The sequence below is a fragment of the Heptranchias perlo genome, chromosome 9 (genome assembly GCF_035084215.1).
Source record: "Heptranchias perlo isolate sHepPer1 chromosome 9, sHepPer1.hap1, whole genome shotgun sequence".
Taxonomy (NCBI): domain Eukaryota; kingdom Metazoa; phylum Chordata; class Chondrichthyes; order Hexanchiformes; family Hexanchidae; genus Heptranchias; species Heptranchias perlo.
In genome coordinates this window covers 38,814,446-38,834,713 of record NC_090333.1, presented here as the reverse complement: position 1 = coordinate 38,834,713, position 20,268 = coordinate 38,814,446, and the positions used below count along the sequence as shown (strand labels likewise).

At 39.1% G+C, this 20,268-nt stretch overlaps 2 protein-coding genes across 8 annotated transcripts in view; both read right to left on the bottom strand.

Moving 5' to 3' along the window:
* The window catches only part of LOC137325306 (glucosidase 2 subunit beta-like), a 205,672-nt gene extending 203,961 nt beyond the window's left edge, over nucleotides 1–1,711 (bottom strand). For all 7 annotated transcript variants that reach the window (XR_010963861.1, XM_067990240.1, XM_067990239.1 and 4 more), the window contains exon 1: nucleotides 1,616–1,711. Coding sequence is in view for 6 of the 7 variants with exons in the window: in XM_067990240.1 (XP_067846341.1) it covers nucleotides 1,616–1,703 (88 nt within the window). In the remaining variant the exon portion in view is untranslated. The remainder of the gene's footprint in view (nucleotides 1–1,615) is intronic.
* Nucleotides 1,712–15,334: 13,623 nt separating this feature from the next.
* On the bottom strand, nucleotides 15,335–18,134 carry dmrta2 (DMRT-like family A2). Its single transcript, XM_067989697.1, has 2 exons — nucleotides 17,711–18,134; nucleotides 15,335–16,206 (listed from the first exon to the last, which is right to left on the bottom strand). Exons 1-2 carry the CDS (start codon nucleotides 18,132–18,134, stop codon nucleotides 15,335–15,337), a joined length of 1,296 nt encoding a protein of 431 aa, XP_067845798.1.
* Between the last annotated feature and the right edge of the window lie 2,134 nt (nucleotides 18,135–20,268).

The following is a 20,268-nucleotide window of genomic DNA, read 5'->3' as shown; positions in this document are numbered from 1 at the left end:
GCCGGGTCCTGCTCCTACTTCTTGTGTTCTTTAGATTTGAGGTTAGGATCAGATCAGATCAGCTATGATCTTATTGAATGGCGGAGCAGGCTCGAGGGGCCGATTGGCCTACTCCTGCTCCTATTTCTTATGTTCTTATGTTATTACCATCGCCGAATCCCCCACCATCAACATTCTGGGGGTCACCATTGACCAGAAACTCAACTGGACCAGCCACATAAATAAATACTGTGGCTATAAGAGGTTAGAGGCTGGGTATTCTGCGGCGAGTGACTTACCTCCTGACTCCCCAAAGCCTTTCCACCATTTACAAGGCACAAGTCAGGAGTGTGATGGAATACTCTCCAATTGCCTGAATGAGTGCAGCTCCAACAATACTCAAGAAGCTTGACACCATCCAGGTCAAAGCAGCTCATTTGATTGGTACCCCATCCACCACCCTAACATTCACTCCCTTCACCACCGACGCACTGTGGCTGCAGCATCTCGCCAAGACTTCTTCAACAGCACCTCCCGAACCTGCGACCTCTACCACCTAGAAGGACAAGGGCAGCAGGCACATAGGTACAACACCACCTGCACGTTCCCCTCCAAGTCACACACCATCCCGACTTGGAAATATATCACCGTTCATTGTCGCTGGGTCAAAATCCTGGAACTCTCTTCCTAACAGCACTGTGGGAGAACCTTCACCACACGGACTGCAGCGGTTCAAGAAGGCAATTAAGGTTGGGCAATAAATGCTGGCCTCGCCAGCGATGCCCACATCCCATGAACAAATAAAAAAAAACCTCAAGAGCCAATTTGCACACAACAGGGTGTCACAAACAGCAATGAAATGAATAACAAATTAATTTGTTTTTAGCAATGTTGGTTGAGGGATAAATATTGGCCAGGGCACAGAGAGCTCCCCAGCTCTTTTTCAAATAGTGCCGTGGGATCTTTTACTTCCACTTGAGCAGGCAGACAGAGCTTTGGTTTAATGTCTGATCTGAAATCTGTACCTCCGACAGTGCAGCACTCGCTCTGTCAGCCTGGACTGTGTGCTCACATCTCTGCAGGAGGGCTTGAACCCATGACCTTCTGATTCAGAGACAAGAGTGCTACCAACGAGCCACGGCTCAGGGATTAAAAATAAATAAAGTGAAAAAAGTCATAAGCCTCAAACAAGTATTTCTATTTCTACATCGAGCTTATAAACAGGGTGTTTTTATTTTCATAATATGCACGGTCTGTTTCAACAAATAAGGGAATTTGCTTTTTAAACATGTATCTAGATGAATGGAGCACCGCACTATTCGGGGAAACAGAGCCCAATACAGACGGCCGGGGCCAGCGGACCCTCCCGGGACGGCCGGGGCCAGCGGACCCTCCCGGGACGGCCGGGGCCAGCGGACCCTCCCGGGACGGCCGGGGCCAGCGGACCCTCCCGGGACGGCCGGGGCCAGCGGACCCTCCCGGGACGGCCGGGGCCAGCGGACCCTCCCGGGACGGCCGGGGCCAGCGGACCCTCCCGGGACGGCCGGGGCCAGCGGACCCTCCCGGGACGGCCGGGGCCAGCGACCTGCCATCTTTCAGGATTTGTAAACATGAGCGACCAATTGCCAAAACTCACTTGATGGTGAAACGCCCCTGGGTCGCTTCACTTCTCCCGCAACACTCAACGCCGGCCCGAGAAGGAGGAACATTAGGTGGAATCGCATGTCTGGACCCTCCCCCTCCCCCTCCCCCCAACACCCAACCCACTGACCTCCGACCTCCGACACACACCTGGAGTGCGCACTTCCGGGATACCACAAACTCAACTGCTATTGGCCCAATCAGACTGCCCCATGAATGACAATCGCCCGGGGTCTGAGCGGCGCGAGCCTGACACCAAGTGCAGAGCGAGGAGCAGCACTGGGAGCTTTCACCATGGTCACTCACTGCTCTGCACTCGTTTCTTCTTTCTAAACAAAAAGGCATCTGGTTATTTACTTCTTGCATCGAGAGTGCAGTTAATCAGTCTCACAGCATTGTTTTTCTTACACATTCTGGCAGTGTTTTGAGCTCGAACATTCATTGTGTGCTTGCACAGGGAAATGTTCGGTGTGAGATTTCTATGATCAAAATGAGCAAAGCAGATTGTGAGCCTGTTTAAAAGTATGGAGCTGAGTTTATTTTTCAACTCGAGATACATCAAGTCACTTTACCGATTTTGAACTAAAATAATTCAGACTTAAGTTTAGGAAGAATGCTGTGGATGAGTTTCTTTTAAATATCTTTAAAATGTAGCAGAACTCTGATTCTGCCAAATGTGAAACAAAAAGAAAAGAACTGCAAATGCGGGAAATCTGAACAAAAAGTGCTGACAATATACAGTAGGTCAGTCAGAATCTGTAAAAAGAGATTGAGAGGATTTTTAGAAATTAGCAAAGGCTGATCAAGAAATTGATAAAGGAGAAAATTGAATATGAGAGTAAACTATCAAAAAATATAAAAACAGATTGTAAGAGCTTCTACAAGTATGTAAAAAGGAAGAAATTATCGAAAGTAAACATAGGTCCCTTAGAGGCAGAGACAGGAGAAATTATAATGGGGAATAAGGAAATGGCAGAGACATTAAACAAATATTTTGTATCTGTCTTCACAGTAGAAGACACAAAAAACATGGGAAATAGTGAGGAACCAATGGTCTAATGAAAGTGAGGAACTTAAAGCAATTAAGATTAGTAAAGAAAAAGTACTGAAGAAATTAATGGGACTAAAAGCCGATAAATCCCCTGGACCTGATGGCCTGCATCCTCGGGTTTTAAAAGAGGTGACTGCAGAGATAGTGGTTGCATTGGTTTTGATCTTTCAGAATTCCCTAGATTCTAGAATGGTCCCCATGGATTGGAAGGTAGCAAATGTAACCCCGCTATTAAAGAAAGGAGGGAGAGAGAAAACAGGGAACTATAGGCTAGTTAGCCGAACATCAGTAGTAGGAAAATGTTAGAATCTATTATTAAGGACGTAGTAACCAGGCATTTAGAAAATCATAATATGATTAGGCAGAGTCAACATGGTTTTATGACAGGGAAATTGTATTTGACAAATCTATTAAGAGTTTTTTGAGAGTGTAACTAGCAGGGTAGATAAGAGGGAACCAGTGGATGTAGTATATTTGGATTTTCAAAAGGCATTCAATAAGGTGCCACACAAGAGGTTGTTACACAAGATTAGGACTCATGGTATTGGGGGTAGTACGTTAGCTTGGATTCAGGATTGGTTAATGGACAGAAAACAGACAATAGGAATAAATGGGTCATTTTCGGGTTGGCAGGTTGTAACTAGTGAAGTGCCGCAAGGATCAGTGCTTGGGCCTCAGCTATTTACAATCTATATCAATGACTTAGATGAGGGGACCAAGTGTAATGTATCCAAGTTTGCTGATGATACAAAGCTAGGTGGGAAAGTAAGCTGTGAGGAGGACACAAAGAGGCTGCAAAGGGATATAGATGGTTTTTTACTTTACTTTGCGGGGCCAGGAGGAGCAGGAGTGCACGTCCGAAACCCACAAAGAACATTTAGGCCTCTCCTGCCCTGGACTCCCCCATTCCTTACTGTAAGACGCCCAGTCCCCATACTTACTTGACTGCCTGTGGGTGGCCAACCTAATTTTCCGCAGGTCAGCAGCTGCTTCCAGCTCGAGTCGGCCAGCAGCATGTTAATGAGGCCTGGCAGTTAAAATCGCAGTGGCCTCATTTGCCACGGGCAGGTGGTAAATTAACTTGCCAGCACAGTTTCCCACCAAAAACTCACTGCAAGTTAAATCCACCCTTAGGTGTTCAAACCATGATTACTGTCCAAAACAACATTCACCAAAAGTATAAATAAATAAAGAAATAAGTATAAATAACATTTGCATTTTCATTATATTAAACTTTCAAAAATGTGGGCTCTGCTTTGATCAATCTGATCAAGAAAATTTAGAATTGAGATAGTAATTGTATTATAATGCCCAGAAGCATTAAACACATTCCTGTTATGATTTCTGTATACTCACCCCACCAACAATCTAAGTGGCAGTTGCGATCTCAGTGGCTTTAATTCAGCAAACTCGATCTCACCATTGATTTTAATGGGGTGGTGCTAGGATAATTAGCTGGTGAACCTTTTCGGCGAGGGTGAGAGCGAAGCAGTTCGAAAGTCTGAGGAAAATTTGGGGTGGTGTAAGTAATGACCTGAGTCACTCATACCATACTTTCCTGGAAATAGTAATGGCGTGTGCCATGGATGCACCACGAGAACTTCCCAGCCAATTCTGATCCAATTATCTTCATCTATTTCTCCCTTCTCTTTATCTATTTTTCCCTTCTCTATTAGCTGGTCCTAGTTGGTTTCATTTTCCCAGCCCCGCATCTTTCCTAGTTTAAACACCTCGTCACTGCCTATTTAACGATTTTGCCAATAATAACATCCTCCCTGTTCAGATGTAGCCCATTTTTGCAAAATAGCTCCCATCTGTCCCAGAACTGGTTCTAATGCCTGACAAAGTGGAATCAGTCTTCTTGACACACCTTTAGCCATGCATTGAATTCCCTAATCTTCTTGTCTTTCCCTATTCTAGTGCATGGTGTGTATTCCTGTGATTATCATCTATGAAGTTCTGCTCCTAAACTTATTTCCTAATCTTCTAAATTCATGTTGTCAGCCTTTCTTTACCTGCATCATCGTCTCCTGCATGGACCACTATGACTGGTTGCTCTCCCTCCCTTTCCAAAATATTTTCTAGTCTTTTCGATATAACCCTTAGCCTTGCACCTGGGAGCAACAAAGCATACAGGACTGTCAGTCCTTCTAACTATCACTACTGCATTATTAGCAGTGTTGCTAATCTCTCCCCACCCGAGCCATCTCTTGTTTCTTGGTGCCTAGAACCCTCATTTTCCCCAAGGAACCTTTTCGGATTGATTTTGTTTCAAAACATAACTAAGCCCTTTCTGTGAAGACTCAAAAGAAAAACTGATCAAAAATCCCAAAACATGACAAGCACATGATCTAGAAGCAGTGCGTCTTATGGATAAGATGAACTTGGAGAGGTCATGAGGGAAGATAGAAGGGAAATTAGATGGAGATGAGGGAACAGTTGAGCAGCTCGACAGCTTCAGAAGTTTAATGGTGAATGGAGGGCAAAAGGATAGGTAGTTGGGACTTTGAAGTGCAGTTCTAAGTGATGGGGGAGAATTTTTGCCAGGGGTAGGATGCAGAAGGAAGTTGGGTTGGAAGGGGGACAGTTGGCAATATGGCCAACCACTGTGATAGATGTGTATAAAGTTTGATGTCAGGCAGCTTTAAACATACACATAGCTTTTATTTCAAAATAATACTCTACCATATTTTTATGTATGTAAACATGAAATCAAAAATTCACACAAATCAACACCACTATGTGCACTGGCAATTACAATAAATGTAGTGGAAATGTATGCGTTACTTTACCAACTCTAAATCAATATTTTACCATCTGAGCAGGTAAATAATCTCACTCAGTGAAGCTTTCTTATAAGAACATCCTATTTTCCAAAGAATATGCTTCACTATTTGGTTATCCTTCCCTGTCATTCCATTAATTTAACTGTATGAAAGAGAAAGGACTTTTGATTATGTTTTAGAATCCTGAAGGAAAATCTCTGGGGTTTACATCTCATGTAAATTTAAAAATATCCTTGCCCATGAAAAAGTACTAGATAAAAGCCAAATCTGCAAATGTTTAAATAAATATTAGTAAGCACAAATTGCAGCTGTCATATAGCACAGTGCTTTGGAGTTGCAGCTTGTGATACACTGATTCATGCCCATGCTTTCCTTGCTAATAAATTCACAATCTCGGCCTCTGCCATCTGGGGGAGGTGATGAAAGGAGACCAATTTCACATTGAATGGTAGATTCTCATGGGAGAATCATCCCATTTTGCTGTTGCATTTCTTCTATCATAGTATCATAGTAGTACAGCACAGGAGGAGGCCATTCCGGCTGTGCCTGCTCTTTGAAAGAGCTAACCAATTAGTCCCATTCCCCTGCTCTTTCCCCATAGCACTGTAAGTTTTTTTTCCCTTCAAGTGTTTATCCAATTCTCTTTTGAAAGTTATTATTGAATCTACTTCCACCACCCTTTCAGGCAGTGCATTCCAGATCATTACAACTCGCTGCATTAAAAAGAAGTTTCCTCATGTTGCCTCTGGCTCTTTTGCCAATCACCTTAAATCTGTGTCCTGTGGTTACCGACCCTTCTGTCACTGGAAACAGTTTCTCCTTATTTCCTCTTTCAAAATCGTTCATGATTTTGAACACCTCTATCAAATCTTCCCTTAACCTTCTCCGTTCTAAGGAGAACAACCCCAGCTTCTCCAATCTCTCTGAATAATTGAAGTCCCTCATCTCTGGTACCATTCTAGTAAATCTCTTCTTCACCCTCTCTAACCCCCTCTTAACATCCTTCTAGTTGGTTATTGGTCAGGATTGGCAGTAGATTGTCTGTCTGTCCTCTTGATCAAGCAGCGGAACTTGTGAGGCACAGGAAAATGAAAAGCAAAAAGAATATGAAAAGTGACTTCAAGCAGCTCAGGAAAGAAATGTATTATCCCCATAATTCCTTTGTAATACAGTATTATTCCAAAATGCACTGCCATGTTTTGGGATTTATGTCTGTGCCACCATGGCAAGATCTTAGTGTAATTTATGTTAAAAATGTTACTATTAATTTAAATGTAGGTCTCAAGGGGTTAAATTCACAGAACAGCAGTACTGGAAAAGGTAGATTAAGATTCAGGAGAACCATCTGAACCAAACTGTGTAGGACAATGAAAGTTAGTTTAGAGATTCTGTGAACATTTAGACTTTATCATTGGGATGACCTATTCATTTGTGCTTAGCATAGGGTGTCTACTGAAAATCGACCCTTCAGCTGGTAGGTAGCTGATTTATTGACAGGTTGACTGGCAAATCACTGAAGGAGGAAGAAGTCAGAGGGACAGCCCTCCCATTTGTTGGGACTACAGAGAGAACAGGACAAAAAAGAGATGGTCATTTTTTAAACAGGAGGCCTGAGGCGCAGGCATGGGCCTAGAGCAGGAAGCTTAGATGCAGGAAGTCAGTTCTTGCAGTTAGAAGTTTTCTAGAAAGAAAGGAAAAGCCAAAAACAAGTAAATCAGTCCACGAAAGCACAGTTTTTTTATTTTTCTAATTTTTCAAGGAAAGAAGTGAAAATTAAGTGCAGTAAGTGAGGTTTGTTTACAAGTGTTATTCTGGAGCTCTGTACTTGTGGTCTATAAATGAAGCAGCGTGACAATTTGTATCTGGCCTCGTTTCATTAAAGTATTTTTCAGTCTGCGATGGAAAAGGTTGGAGAAGCACAAAGGGCATGTGTGAAAGTCACATATCCAATTCAGATCACAAGAGGATATTGTTACACCTCTGGGTTATGCTATTGTATAATTAGATATTGGGCAGTACAGGCACATTCCTGAATGCAAGATGCTCAAACTGCTTACAGGAGTGACCAGCACACTGTACCCAAGAGAATGTCTAAGGGACTTATAACATGTACTGAAGCTTCTGGATAAATTGAACACTCTCACACTTCCAGGGAGGACACCTGTTGAAGGAAGTACAGGTCAGAGAATCAGGGTACAAGCCCTATTTCCAAACCACAGTTCCTTCGAGCAAACCTTGCCCACTGGGACCATGGGATCACTGAATTTACCCTTATGCATTCAGAGTTGCACCACAAGAGTTATAATATCAATATTTCCCGATAATATTAAAGATATAGATCTCGCCATAAAAAAAAGATGCTATCTGACCCCAAGGGTTGTTTGTATAGATCCACAATGGGCAAAGATCCCCAAAACAGGTACATAATTATATTCTATATAAACAATATTCTATATCAGCATCACCAATACACACATACTTAATTCAGCCTTAATATCATTTATCAGAAACTTGTGTTGTGGATTGGCCCCCTGTTATAGAACCCATCAGACTTTCATCTCCGTTGATTTAGATGGAAATGAAAATCGGGCAGTTTGTATAACGGGTATCCGATCTGCACCGCAAATTTTACACCCGGGCAGCTAGTTGAAAAACAACCCCAGTGGAGTGCATATGAGCAGCTCGAGGTGATGGGCTTTTCAGTGCTTTTCTCCCATCCCTTGTGTGGAAATGTTTGAAACTCTGTTTGGCACAAGTGAAATGACTGAGATCATAAACCCATCTTCTCGGTAATCACAGGTGTGAATCTACTTCCCACATCTGCATGACACTGCACAGCACAGGACTACCGTGCCATTCCTTAACCAATGTAAGGAATCTTACAACACCAGGTTATAGTCCAACTGTTTTATTTGAAAATCACAAGCTTTCGGAGGCTTTCTCCTTCGTCAGGTGAGCGAGTGTAGTGCAAATAAAACAGTTGGACTATAACCTGGTGTTGTAAGATTCCTTACATTTGTCAACCCCAGTCCATCACCGGCATCTCCACATCATTCCTTAACCAAAATGTCTTCCAAGTGCTTTATTATTATATTCCCCATCATTCTCTTCTTCAAGAACACAAACACATTTTTTTCCATCATAAATAAACTCCGCAGAAACTATTAATACATGGCAACTCTCTAATCGGGTAAGTAAACGATCAATCTAGTGAAGAGCATCAATAGTTTGGGACTGTATTTGTATGTATATTTACATATACAGTTTCTTAATGATTTATATTTTTCTTAACTTCAAAATGTACTAAAATGTCATAAATGAGGATACAATTAGGTTCAATAGATATTTAATCAGTACACAGGACAAAGAAATAAAGAAATATTCATAAAAGCACAGAAAAATGCAAATCAAATTTTATAGGCAAATATCAAGTCATTAATTCTCCATAATGTAATGGGAATTGATGCTAACTAATTTTTTGATGAAATATATGTGATTTCTAACAAAAATATTCTGGTGTCAATTCTGATTTGTGTGGATAAAATTTAAGCAAACAGATTAAAGACTTAACAAAGTCTGAAAATGTTTATTACTCACAACAGGAGCACACATCCTTAGACATCACAATCACTCATGTTTTAAGGGGGATATGGAGAAAGGGATTGCAGCATATTGGTACTCTAATAAACTGACGTAATATGGGTCCTTTCTGTGATTTCCCCATTCAGACAGAACCCAATCACGTTTAAACTGTCCAGGGGAGTTTCCAAGTGGAGGTAAAATCAAAGGAGAAGGCAAAAACAGAGGATAAGTTAAACAGTATGGATTTTGAATACCAACCGGCTGTCAGCTAAAAAGCTCTTTTGTCGGAGGTCTGGGAACAGGTCATGGGTGCTCACTTCAGAGAATGGCTTTGGAACAGGAGGTCATAGGGAAAGCAGAAAATAACAAACAATATAGATGGGGACATGAAGAGGACTTAGTTATTGCCAATGCCTCAGAATAACCCTCCTTGTTACGACAATAATAATTTCCCCTAAGTTTTTGAAATATGAAGGATCTAAAGTCACAAATACAACTAGGCACATAGCTAATCTGTAGGGTAAATTTATTACTACACTTTTAACCAGCTGCAGTCAATATCTACATTAGGCATGTTTTGTTTTTTTAATTCTTCTACCTCAGAGGTTACATGAAGCATGGCTGCAGTAAAATCCAGTATATAAAAAAAATGAGCCTTAAAAAGGAACACCCAGTCTTAACAATTCTTTCTGGGGCCACTATTACACATGATTCCATTCTTACAGATGGTTTCAGATTAGGGTTGGCAGAAAACTGGGAGGAGGTTACCGGCCTGTACTCTCAATTCTACAATGTGGCGCAACACAGGTGTCTTAAAAAAAAGGGGGGAAATCATTTAAGGGATGAGTAGCATACTTCAGAAAAATCTAATATGTGAAGGAGGAAATCAAAGTAGGTAACCTAATCTGGGAGTTGCATGGTGTCAAATAACCCCTAGGAACAGCTTCAACTTCATTCTTGTGGCTAATGATGGTCTGAATCTCTTATTTGTAATGTTGCACAGAACTCCCTCCTCCTAACTCATTACTCTATGTGTACTACCTGTACTATTTGTCTAAGGACATTGGTATAGACATTTAACCAGAATTTAGTGACTTGTGGCAAACAATTGATACTTCAGCATTTTCTGGCAAATGCAACTTTTCATTGGAAACTGATTTAAACTTTTTTTAAAAATCATAACTATAGATACAGAGAACAGAGGCCAGTTGGTCCATTTTAACTCCTTTATCCAGGACAGAGAAAAGTTTACCTCCCCCCACCATCCTGCCATTTAGCTGTGCCATATTTTTACCTCTATTACCGTACCCAATAGACCATTCCAAGTGCTGATCTCTCTTTTCATGAGGAAGTCCTTCCTCATATTGTTTTAAATTTCTCCTTCACCAGTTTTAACCTATATCCATTTTTGTTTTGTATCTTGGTGTACCACACATATTTTAATAATACCTTATCTATGCTATGTCTTCTACACTTCTATAAGACCTCTTTTGGTCTCCTTCCAAAGTTAAAGAGTCCCAGCTTCTCCAGTGTTTCCTTGTAATTCAATCCTTTGAAATTAGGGATCAGGCTTGCTGCTCTTCTATGCACAACCTCCAAGGTTTGAATATCCTTGTGTCTTGGTGACCAAAGTTGAACACAGCACTCAAGGTTCTGAAGCAATTTTATTATTGACGTGTGTTGACCCTCACCGCCAATAATGAGTCTTAATGAGATATTGATATATATATATATATATAGTTACAGTCATTTAATAAAGTTGTTTTTAAGATACCTTTGAGTGTCCTACCTGAAGACTAAGAGTAAACCTAGTAAGGAGGCCATACTAGATTTACTCTAGTATGGCCTCCTTAATAACATTAGCTGACATTAAACACTTGCGGCATAAGGGGGCGCTAGAGCACAAAGCAAGAAGAAAGGGGACAGGGCTTTGGATCCAATACGTATTGATTCAATAAAAATTCGGCACCAAGTAACTTTTCAACAATAATTTGTAGCGGCATTTAAAATTAAATAACGTTTCAACAATATGTTTAGTGGCCAACAGTGAAATGAATACAATTCTTACTGTAAATGTGCTGTGACAAAATAATGTTTACAGCTTTGACAATAAATACATGCACTGAATCATTTAACACTCCAACTCCAACAGCTCACTTTTTAAAGTTACAATTTAAAGTAATAAATGTCACGACTGTAGCCGCTGTTAAAGAATTATTTATTAGACAAACAGCTTGTGTATTTATCCTCACAGATCAGTGAAACGTTTGGTTTTCGATTATATCAGCAAGATCCTTAAAAAAAACTTGCTTTAAAAGTAGCACTCTGAAGCATATTTACGATTCCAGAACGTTTCAAACTGAACTTTTATACATGGTATTTAATATCAGCAATACTGGCTTCAATTAAAAAATATGTAAAGGCTAGGAATGAAAGGAATATATGCAGATTATGTTTGTGACATCAAAATACCGAAATACACTACCTGCAAATTAATAAATATTCCAGATAAAAATCCCGCAGTGTTTCTGAAATTAAAGAAAAAAGAAATATCATCATCCTTCGAGCAAAGACCGTGGGCAAGCTCATTAAACTCTTTTGAACGCGAATACAATTTACTGCTAATTGGACCCATTCGATAGAGTTAGTAAGTTTGTTATTTTTCTTTCCCTGCATTACACTGTATCAAACACAGAAAGGCAGCTTGCCGATGTTTCTGTCATTAAATATCAGATACCTACAAGGCCTAAAACGACATATTGATCGCATTACTCAACACATCATGTTGCCTTCGTGATTTTGATAGTGAATTTATAATTTTAAGTACTTTGTAAAAAAAAGAATGCACGGTAATTTAAAACAACCACGGGCACTATATGTGTTTTAAACATAATTGCCAGCTGTGCTAACCGAGACCTGAAAAGTAATCGGACAAAGGGAACTGCGATGCCCTCGAAATCCTCAGTGTGGAACCGTCTACTAAATCGGATGCTATTTCTTAACAAAAATGGAATTTTGCAAAATCTTTCTTGGCTGAAGAGTCTTCGTGTGAAACGCAATAAAAAGCCTCCAACTTCTTCCACGGTTTAAAGCAAAACAGATTCTAAGTTATTTTTGTAGGAAATGAAAGTGTGAATACGTATACTTGTAGTGAATGTAAAATGCGAAAGTGATTTTGACGTTCGTAAGATATCTGAAGTTTAGAATTCGAAAAATTTGAGCCCTTTTATTTAATTGCTACTTTCCGAAACCGCCTTTTATAATTTAGAAACCTTTTATTTATAATTTAGAAACCTTTTATTTTTGCTCCCTAATCCTGTGATTTGTGAGTAAAGGTTGTAATTGATTAAATCGCAGTTCATAACTGCAGTGTTTTTTCTAATTTAACCTGTTTGGAAACGAGGTTGTTTGTGATACATGCAATTGTTTCTTGTTACTGGTTTTGGAAATTCAAATGCTTAACATTGATTAAAAACTTTTCACAAAACCGTTTTCAGGACAGTCAGTGCATCATTTTCACTTACTTTCTGCTGTTTCTAACTTTTCTAAATTATAACTTGCTACCCAAATTGATAAAATGTTTTAAATAACCACGAATTAAAAATGTTAAAATGCATTGTTAGTTCTTTGTTTCAAAATCTTCGTTTTAAATAAATACCAATAATGTAACACGAGCCCTTGGAGCAGCAACAGAGATATTTTGTGACCAAAACGCTTACTGGCCGTGTAAAATTTATGAGGTTTTTTTGGTACAATTCTCAGGGTTTTCATGACATTAGGAAAGTAAATTGGCTTTAATAAACTCGATTACTATTATTATATTTAGAATACCTCGGCGTGTTTTACTCTAGAATCATTTAAACCGCCTAAAGTAAAGGCCCATGTTGGCCTCTGCTTACTTAATATTGATACTTATAATAATTAGCATTATTATTTTTAAACAAATTCTCCAAATGCTTGTTTGGAGGAACAACAAAAAGCTAAATAAACCGGAAGAAATAAATCCCTTCAAATTACGCTTATGTCTCCTTTACAAGATTTTCGGAAACGGGTACTTATTCAGATTTTTTGCTTTCGATTTTCACAGTGACTATTTTAAATATATTAATAATGAATGTTCTAGCTTTTTTGTAGCTTATTTTGTTCTTAATGTTTAAAGCAACTGAACAAGTAACTACATTTTTGTTCCAAATGTTTTGAGACTTGACGAGATTGTGGTAAATAGCTGAATTTTGATCGTCTACAACAATGATTTTTTCCAAACCAATTTTATTTTGATTAAATGAAATAGTTCTACGTACCTAGGAAACACATGAGATAAACTTGCTTATTGCCCAGCCGTTATGTGCTTTGTGAGTATATCAGGTTGATATTCCCAAAAGATTACATTTAAAGATGCTGTGTATTTATAGATGTAAAATAGTTTTATAATTAATGAAACAAAGTGGGACCAGAGGTGGCAGTGCTTATTGTAAATTCTAAAGCAGAATGTGGTTGAAATCCAATCAATATCAAAGCTGTTTTAAAATAGGTGAAACCTGCAGTAATGACAGTAATAATGTGCAGTCTGACAGAGACCTAGCGAACGACCAAATGTTGTGACCTTACATAACCGCGATGGCAGTCCTCTGTGTCCTAACGCCCACGGCAGTAATCCCAGATATAGAAACTCATCCTGAACAAATTCAGCTGTGAAGGTTTATTCAGATGTTGGCCACTTTCCTGGTACAGACACTCTGCTACCATCCTAAATACAGTTTTTTTTTCAATTAAAGTGGAATTAGGCAACCCAATCAAATTAGCTCACTATTAAAGCCCCACTTTATTAAATCGTTGTATTGTAGTCATATTATGTTTCACTGACTGGAAGATTCAGAAAAAGTTTTGTAATATTGCCAGACTGCTTGCAAAATGCGTGTTGGAGTAATTGACGAAGTTATTGCAAAGGGGCCATTTAAAATAGCACAGATATGTAGCATTCTTTTGACATAAAAGGCGATAGTTGGCCGTGAAAGTAAAAACATTAAACATTTCTTGAGGCAAAAATCCATTTGAGCTGCTAATAGAAATTTCCCTGTATCAAACAGGTTTCATATTTCATTTTCTGAACATCAATATATGAGCGGTAGCTGTAAATTCAACACTGTCCTTTTAGACATGATGTTTACACAGTAATACTTGATGCAAGAAAGTAAATAGAGCAACTCTGCCAGAGAGCCGTTTAGCTGGATTAGGTTGCCATGACTACGAATTTGATGAGTTGTGCAATCTTAATTCATCAATACAGTGAGTCGCTCTTTATTATATGTACACGGCCCTGAAGTTTTAATGTCACCCTAGTGTATTCTTCGGGCGGAGTTACAAACTTCCTGCATTTCATGAAACAATTATGGGTTTTTCATTCAGTTCTTTTCTAAACAATTCGAGGTGAGTTTGATATACTACCTCACCAACTTTGTGCAGTCGCCGAAATCAGAAAATTGCTTAAATATTTTCAGAATTGACTCTAGATTTCGATTATCACAAATAGATTCCTCGGAGTTCCTTGTATTTCTACTCAAGAAGAATGGTTTGCCAAACCAACCAAAAACTTTCAAAAATAAACTCTTCTGCTGTCAGTTTTAGAGGTTTAATTCAAGATAGGTGTCCAGAAATTTGTTTACAAAATAACTTTTATTTCTATCAAATGCAAACACATAACTTTCACTGTTTACACGAAAAATAAATGCTAGAATCAACACAGATCAGCAGCAAGCTTTAATATACAGTGCAAGTGTACAAACATTGCGCTACTGTCTTGCTGTAGCCTTTGCCTAAATACAATTACAAATGCAGCTACTTTTCCTTACGTTTGGTATATACACATTTTCCAACGTCTACTTGAAAGAAACAGTCGCAAAACAAGCCCTAACTCAAAAATCTACAATATATTTAATCTGCACCTTAAAAGATACGTAGAACGTGTTCCACTGTTCCATTAGAATATCGTATTTTCTACATATTACATTAATAATTTAGGATTAATTCAGTTTTCTTTATAGACATTACACTTGAGTATCTAAGTACACAATAATCAAAGGAATTCCGTGATTATGGCTATGAATTACAATAACAGCGAAATATACCGTTATAACAAAATTGCACGTTAGCACTTTATTGTACAATGTTTATTATTAATATTAAATATTTAACTTTCCTCCATGCATTTTCTAATATAATCACATTGCATTGGACAATTTCCAACAATCCAGCCAGTGCTTTGTGGCAGTTTTAAGACGCCCAAGAACGTTGCAACTTACTGTTTATCCGTGTTATTATTTACAACTGATCCGTAAAGTCCATTAGTGTACACTTGATCTTTGTGTAAATTGGACCTATCTCGCATGAGGTCGCTGAAGGCATAATCCATGGGTGGACGAAAGCCCAGTGTTGGGACAAGACCTGTTGTGGAATAAGGCGTCATGAAAGCAAGTCCTCTGCTATGGGCTGAATATGCTAAGCGAAGAGGATTGAGTCCTAGATGTGGCCCAATGGTGTAGGCATTGGGATCTGCAGTAAAATGGGTCGCATTGGGTTGGAGTGGGGAGAAAGCTGACCTGTTGCCCAGAGTCCCAATGGCAGGAGGCGCGGCTCCAGCTACTAGAGGTCGGTGTGATGTCGGTCCTTGGACAGTCTGATGAGTTCTATCTCGGTGCCAGGTTTCTTCGGAAACCTTTTCTTGTTCTCTATTGTTCAGAATCTGCTCGATGGCTTGGACAACGTCTCCCCCGCAACCTTGGAGAACTAACTCCAGAACGCTTCTCTTGTGCGAAGGAAAAACTCTGGTCAAAATTTCTATGGGAGTCCTCTGGCGGGCACCTGTGGACGGGGTAACGTCTCTCTCGTCCTTTTCTGCCTCTGATCCAGAATCGGAGCCCAGCGGCGTGATGGTCCTTGGGCTATCTTCTCCTTCTTTAAGAACTTTACAGATGGGGGAGCTGAGAAATGATTCTCCATCCCCATTCTCTGAACCAGACCCGTGACGAACGTCTGGGGACGAGGTCCCAGGCACACTGCCAGTACCCGACTCGCTGTCACCGGTCACCGGCTTCACCAAGGACTGTTGAGGAGTAACAGCTCGTGGCATTAAACTTTTTTGAAATAACTCATACTTCTGGAGTTTCGTTTCTGCAAATCAAGAGATTTAAAATGTTTTAAACTATTGTAATCTAGTATGGATTTTTCTAGAACAGTTTTTAAGTCATTCTCCTTGTCTGAACTACCGTTATTATTTATAAGTACATGGCAAGTAGAAAATAAGCCCGACGAAGACAATAGATATTTGAAAGCTTGTGGTAGTTATGCACAGGTTGTATCTTTGACAGCTCCTAATTTGCCATCAGTAAATTTACTTACAATGGATGTGTGCTGTGAGCAGAGACCACATCCAGAGTCCTATATCTAAATATTTTAGTACACACTCATACCAATTTCTAACGTTAGATTTTTCAGAATTCGAAACCGCTCCTCAAATAACGTGATGAGTTAGTGATTTGTTCGAAACGTTTTTGTAAGCGCTATATTTAAATAGTTCTTGAAATGACTTTTCTTCTTAATCATTATTTTTTAATTGCATAAAACATTAGTTTTGAAATATGGATTCTAAGGTCTCGTAAGGGACTTCTCTGATAATAGAAAAATGACACCAAACGATTTGAACATTAGTGATTTAATCGGAGGGGAAACAAACATCATGGCGTTTTAGGATTACACAAATTGCTGTGCAAAATATTTCTAAATAAACCCATTTTCCCAATATATCTTTTTTAATAAGAAGAATTGATTATTACATTTCCTTTCATGGAATTATTTCATAATGCGAATTTACTTGGAATAGCATGTGCTGTAATTAATGCTAAAACAAACATTGTTAAACTGTTCCTTCATCTCGGTCCTTTCGCTTATGTTGGTTGTCATTTGGATATGCACCAAAATGACATCCCTTTTTCACAATTCTAATAAAATGTACAAATATTGTGCAATCTGTACACGGGATATCGACAAAAAATAATTGAATACTCTCTCTGAAATGAATTCGTGGCACTGTGTTAACCAACCCCGAAAAATTATCCAAAGCAATTGATCAATTACACGTACCAATTTTCTACAGAAGAAAAATGTTATAATCGTCAGTGGTTGTTAAAGTTTAGAGTCCAAAACAGATGAGGTGTTTATTAATCCAATTATTACATCAAACTTCATTAAAGATTTCCCGAGGCCTGAACAACTTCACTGAGCATTAATGATAAAAGAGGCCAGGACAATGTTAAGTTGTATATTTGTTCTCTAGTAAACAATTTTTTTTTACACACACGTTTTCATTGCAAGTTTGTAAATTTGACCCTGAAAAATATTTAATAATTTTGAAAATACATGTTAAAAGAGCTCCTTAAACGTAGTAAACATAAATTAACTATGAAGGTATCGCTCTTAAGTAAACACTCCTAAGATTTAGTGGTGGAAACCTTTCCACAAACTCGGATTCATTATGGACTCGCTTGATTTTGAATTTAAAATTAACAAGTACTTCGCTGGAAAAAACAACTGCACCGATTATTATTGCAACTGCGAGCAAAGAGTTTTCAATCGACCAAACAAAAGTTTCCAAAACTTTTGAAAAGGAAAGTTTTACCTGTGGTACCCTCGGAGCAGATGGTACCAAACACATCGTAAGAAGATCGGGATGGGATCATACCGTTGGCAGCTGCAATGGCCAATCCTTCCGCCGTCCCGTACAGAAGTTGCAGCTCCCGAGCTTCGTTTTCTTCCTGTGCCTGCTGCCTCCTCAGGGCCACCTGGGCCGCCATCACTCTCTGTCTCTCAGCGATCAGGGTGCACTTGGCACACATGCAATCCTTCCAGCGACAGTAACGTTTGTGCCCCTTCAGAGCTGAGACGACCCCGTGGTTCCTGCATCGGGCGCACTTGGGAGTCCTGGGGTACTTCTCGGTGGCGCGTAGAAGCAAAGGCGGAGCACGAAGGAGCGTCCCCGCTACTGAGACAGGTATAGCTGTCGGAGCGGTCGGGGTGGTGGAAAGCTCCGTGCGCAATTCCATTGCTTTGGAATAGATTGCTGCAAAATTTAAAATGATTGCTACAAATTTTAACCTCAAACTAGTTCTTAAAAACTCAGCTGGAAACAGTTGAGATCGTCACGTATTAATGCGCAGGCAAGATTAGGAAAGACAACTAAGAGCGGTGTGAGAAGAAGGCGATTATATGTATGACATTAGCATTAATGCTGCTGGATACAGAGGTTCAATGAGTCCAGTCCCGCGCTCTCTCTATTGTTGCTCGTTACGTTTTCATTAGAATGAAATTGACAACATGTGGCGCCTGCGATTGGCCGAATGGCACGCGGATGAAAGCACACTTCTGATTGGTTATGGTTACTGTTACCTAGTGTCCACCTGAACCTTCTAAAATAACCCACAGAAAATTACAACAGTATCTTAAAGATACAACTGTCACCATACTCCACCAAACAGCAGTGTTGTCCTTTATTTTGTGCTCAATGTTGTTTGGAGATGTCAATTCTTTTAACAAAATGTTTACTAAAAGTGAAGTTCTACTTTCTTTTGCAGGCATTCGTTATAACGATGATGCAATTACCGAGTAAGTCAGATGTTGAATTCTGGGTAAGTAACAAGTATGCTTCATTAATTATTTCCTCTGGTAATTGTAAAGGGATTTTAAATTTCTTTCCTGTTATCAATAGATACAGCTTTCGGAAGAAATAGCACACTTTAGTTTATACATTTGATATCCGTGTTTCAGCAAGTCAACTTTGTCATTTTTCCCATTGTCAAATCGATATAATTCATTCGCTGTGAACCGCTTGGGGACATAAAAGGCACTATATAAAATGGAAGTTCTTTCACTTTTTTCTTGATGAAATTAAACAATATAAATTTAAAATGTGAATGTGAGACCTTTTAATCTGACTAATAGTTCACCGGTAAGCTTTGTACCTCAAAAATAGGCAACACTGTCGTTATTCATGGTCGATAATGCTAGATACTTGGTTCTGAAGAATGAAGGCAAACTACAGTGATGTAGACTTGAAGAAAAATATGAAAACCAAGAATATGTGTTTCATGGTTTTGAAGTTACGCCTGAATTTTGCATAAGAAATTTATAAATGTTATTATCTGCTACAAGTAATTTTATATAAAAAATGAAACAAATCGTATGGGTTTATGTCATGCATAAGTTGATGCTTTGTATCTAAAATTGTTTTTTTTTCAACTTTTATATGAATAAACGATAATGGAGAACTGGAGTTACGCCAGTATAACAAGTCAAAGAATCGTTTTAGCCGAGAAATTCCGTCGTAAGAAATCTCTCTGCTCCCATTTTCCAAAGTAATGATCCAACAGCGTCCCGGGTGGAAGAGCAAAGGGCGACTGACGAGTGTGGCAACAACAATCGAATCCACGTAGCCGCAGAAATATGTTCCCGGAAATGGCTGATGGATGTTAACTGTTGCCAACATCGCTTCTCACATAATCGGTGATGATATAATGTGCAATTTTATTTTATCAGTCCCAACTATATTGTATATAATAGCATTGCTCCTATATCTAAAGGCACAGAGGAACAACAATAAAACTGTTATTTATCCATTCCAACAAGCGAGCGACTTAGCAGCAACATAAATTTACCCTGGGATATCGAAATTTCAAAATATCTATTATATGAACTGCATCGTTGAAACTAAAAATAAATATGAAACTGGATTAATATTTTTAAAAAGAGCTAAAACTAGAAATAGCTGAATATCTGTGATACGTAGACCCCTAATTAAATGCGGCACTTCTATTAAAGGCTGTCATTGAGCAAAATGTTTTATGTGTTTGTTATGTTTGGCTACATATTGAAGGCAGATCCCACTCACACGACAGATCAATGTTTATTGGAGCTGAAAGTTTGCCTTCAAAACAGCAGCGTCCTACATTAAAGATTCGAGTGTGATTTATTTTGTTTCCATAATTGGTGATAATTAAGATTAATTGACAAAACATGCTTAGCTATCCACCTGATTTAATTAGTTGTCCTTACGTTTAGCATTTGCAACACAACACAGTATATCTAAACAACGTTACAAGGTTGCTGGAAACAACAGGTTAAACCAAGTCTAATCTACACTGGGGGGATCAACAGCGAAACAGAAAATATTCTGAATTTAAA

Excerpts from the sequence above, each read along its gene's own strand:
- dmrta2 (XM_067989697.1), bottom strand. The coding sequence starts at position 18,134 with ATGGAATTGCGCACGGAGCTTTCCACCACCCCGACCGCTCCGACAGCT. Across the intron at positions 16,207-17,710 it reads CTGCTCCGAGGGTACCACAG|AAACGAAACTCCAGAAGTAT; the intron begins GTAAAACTTTCC and ends CTTGATTTGCAG.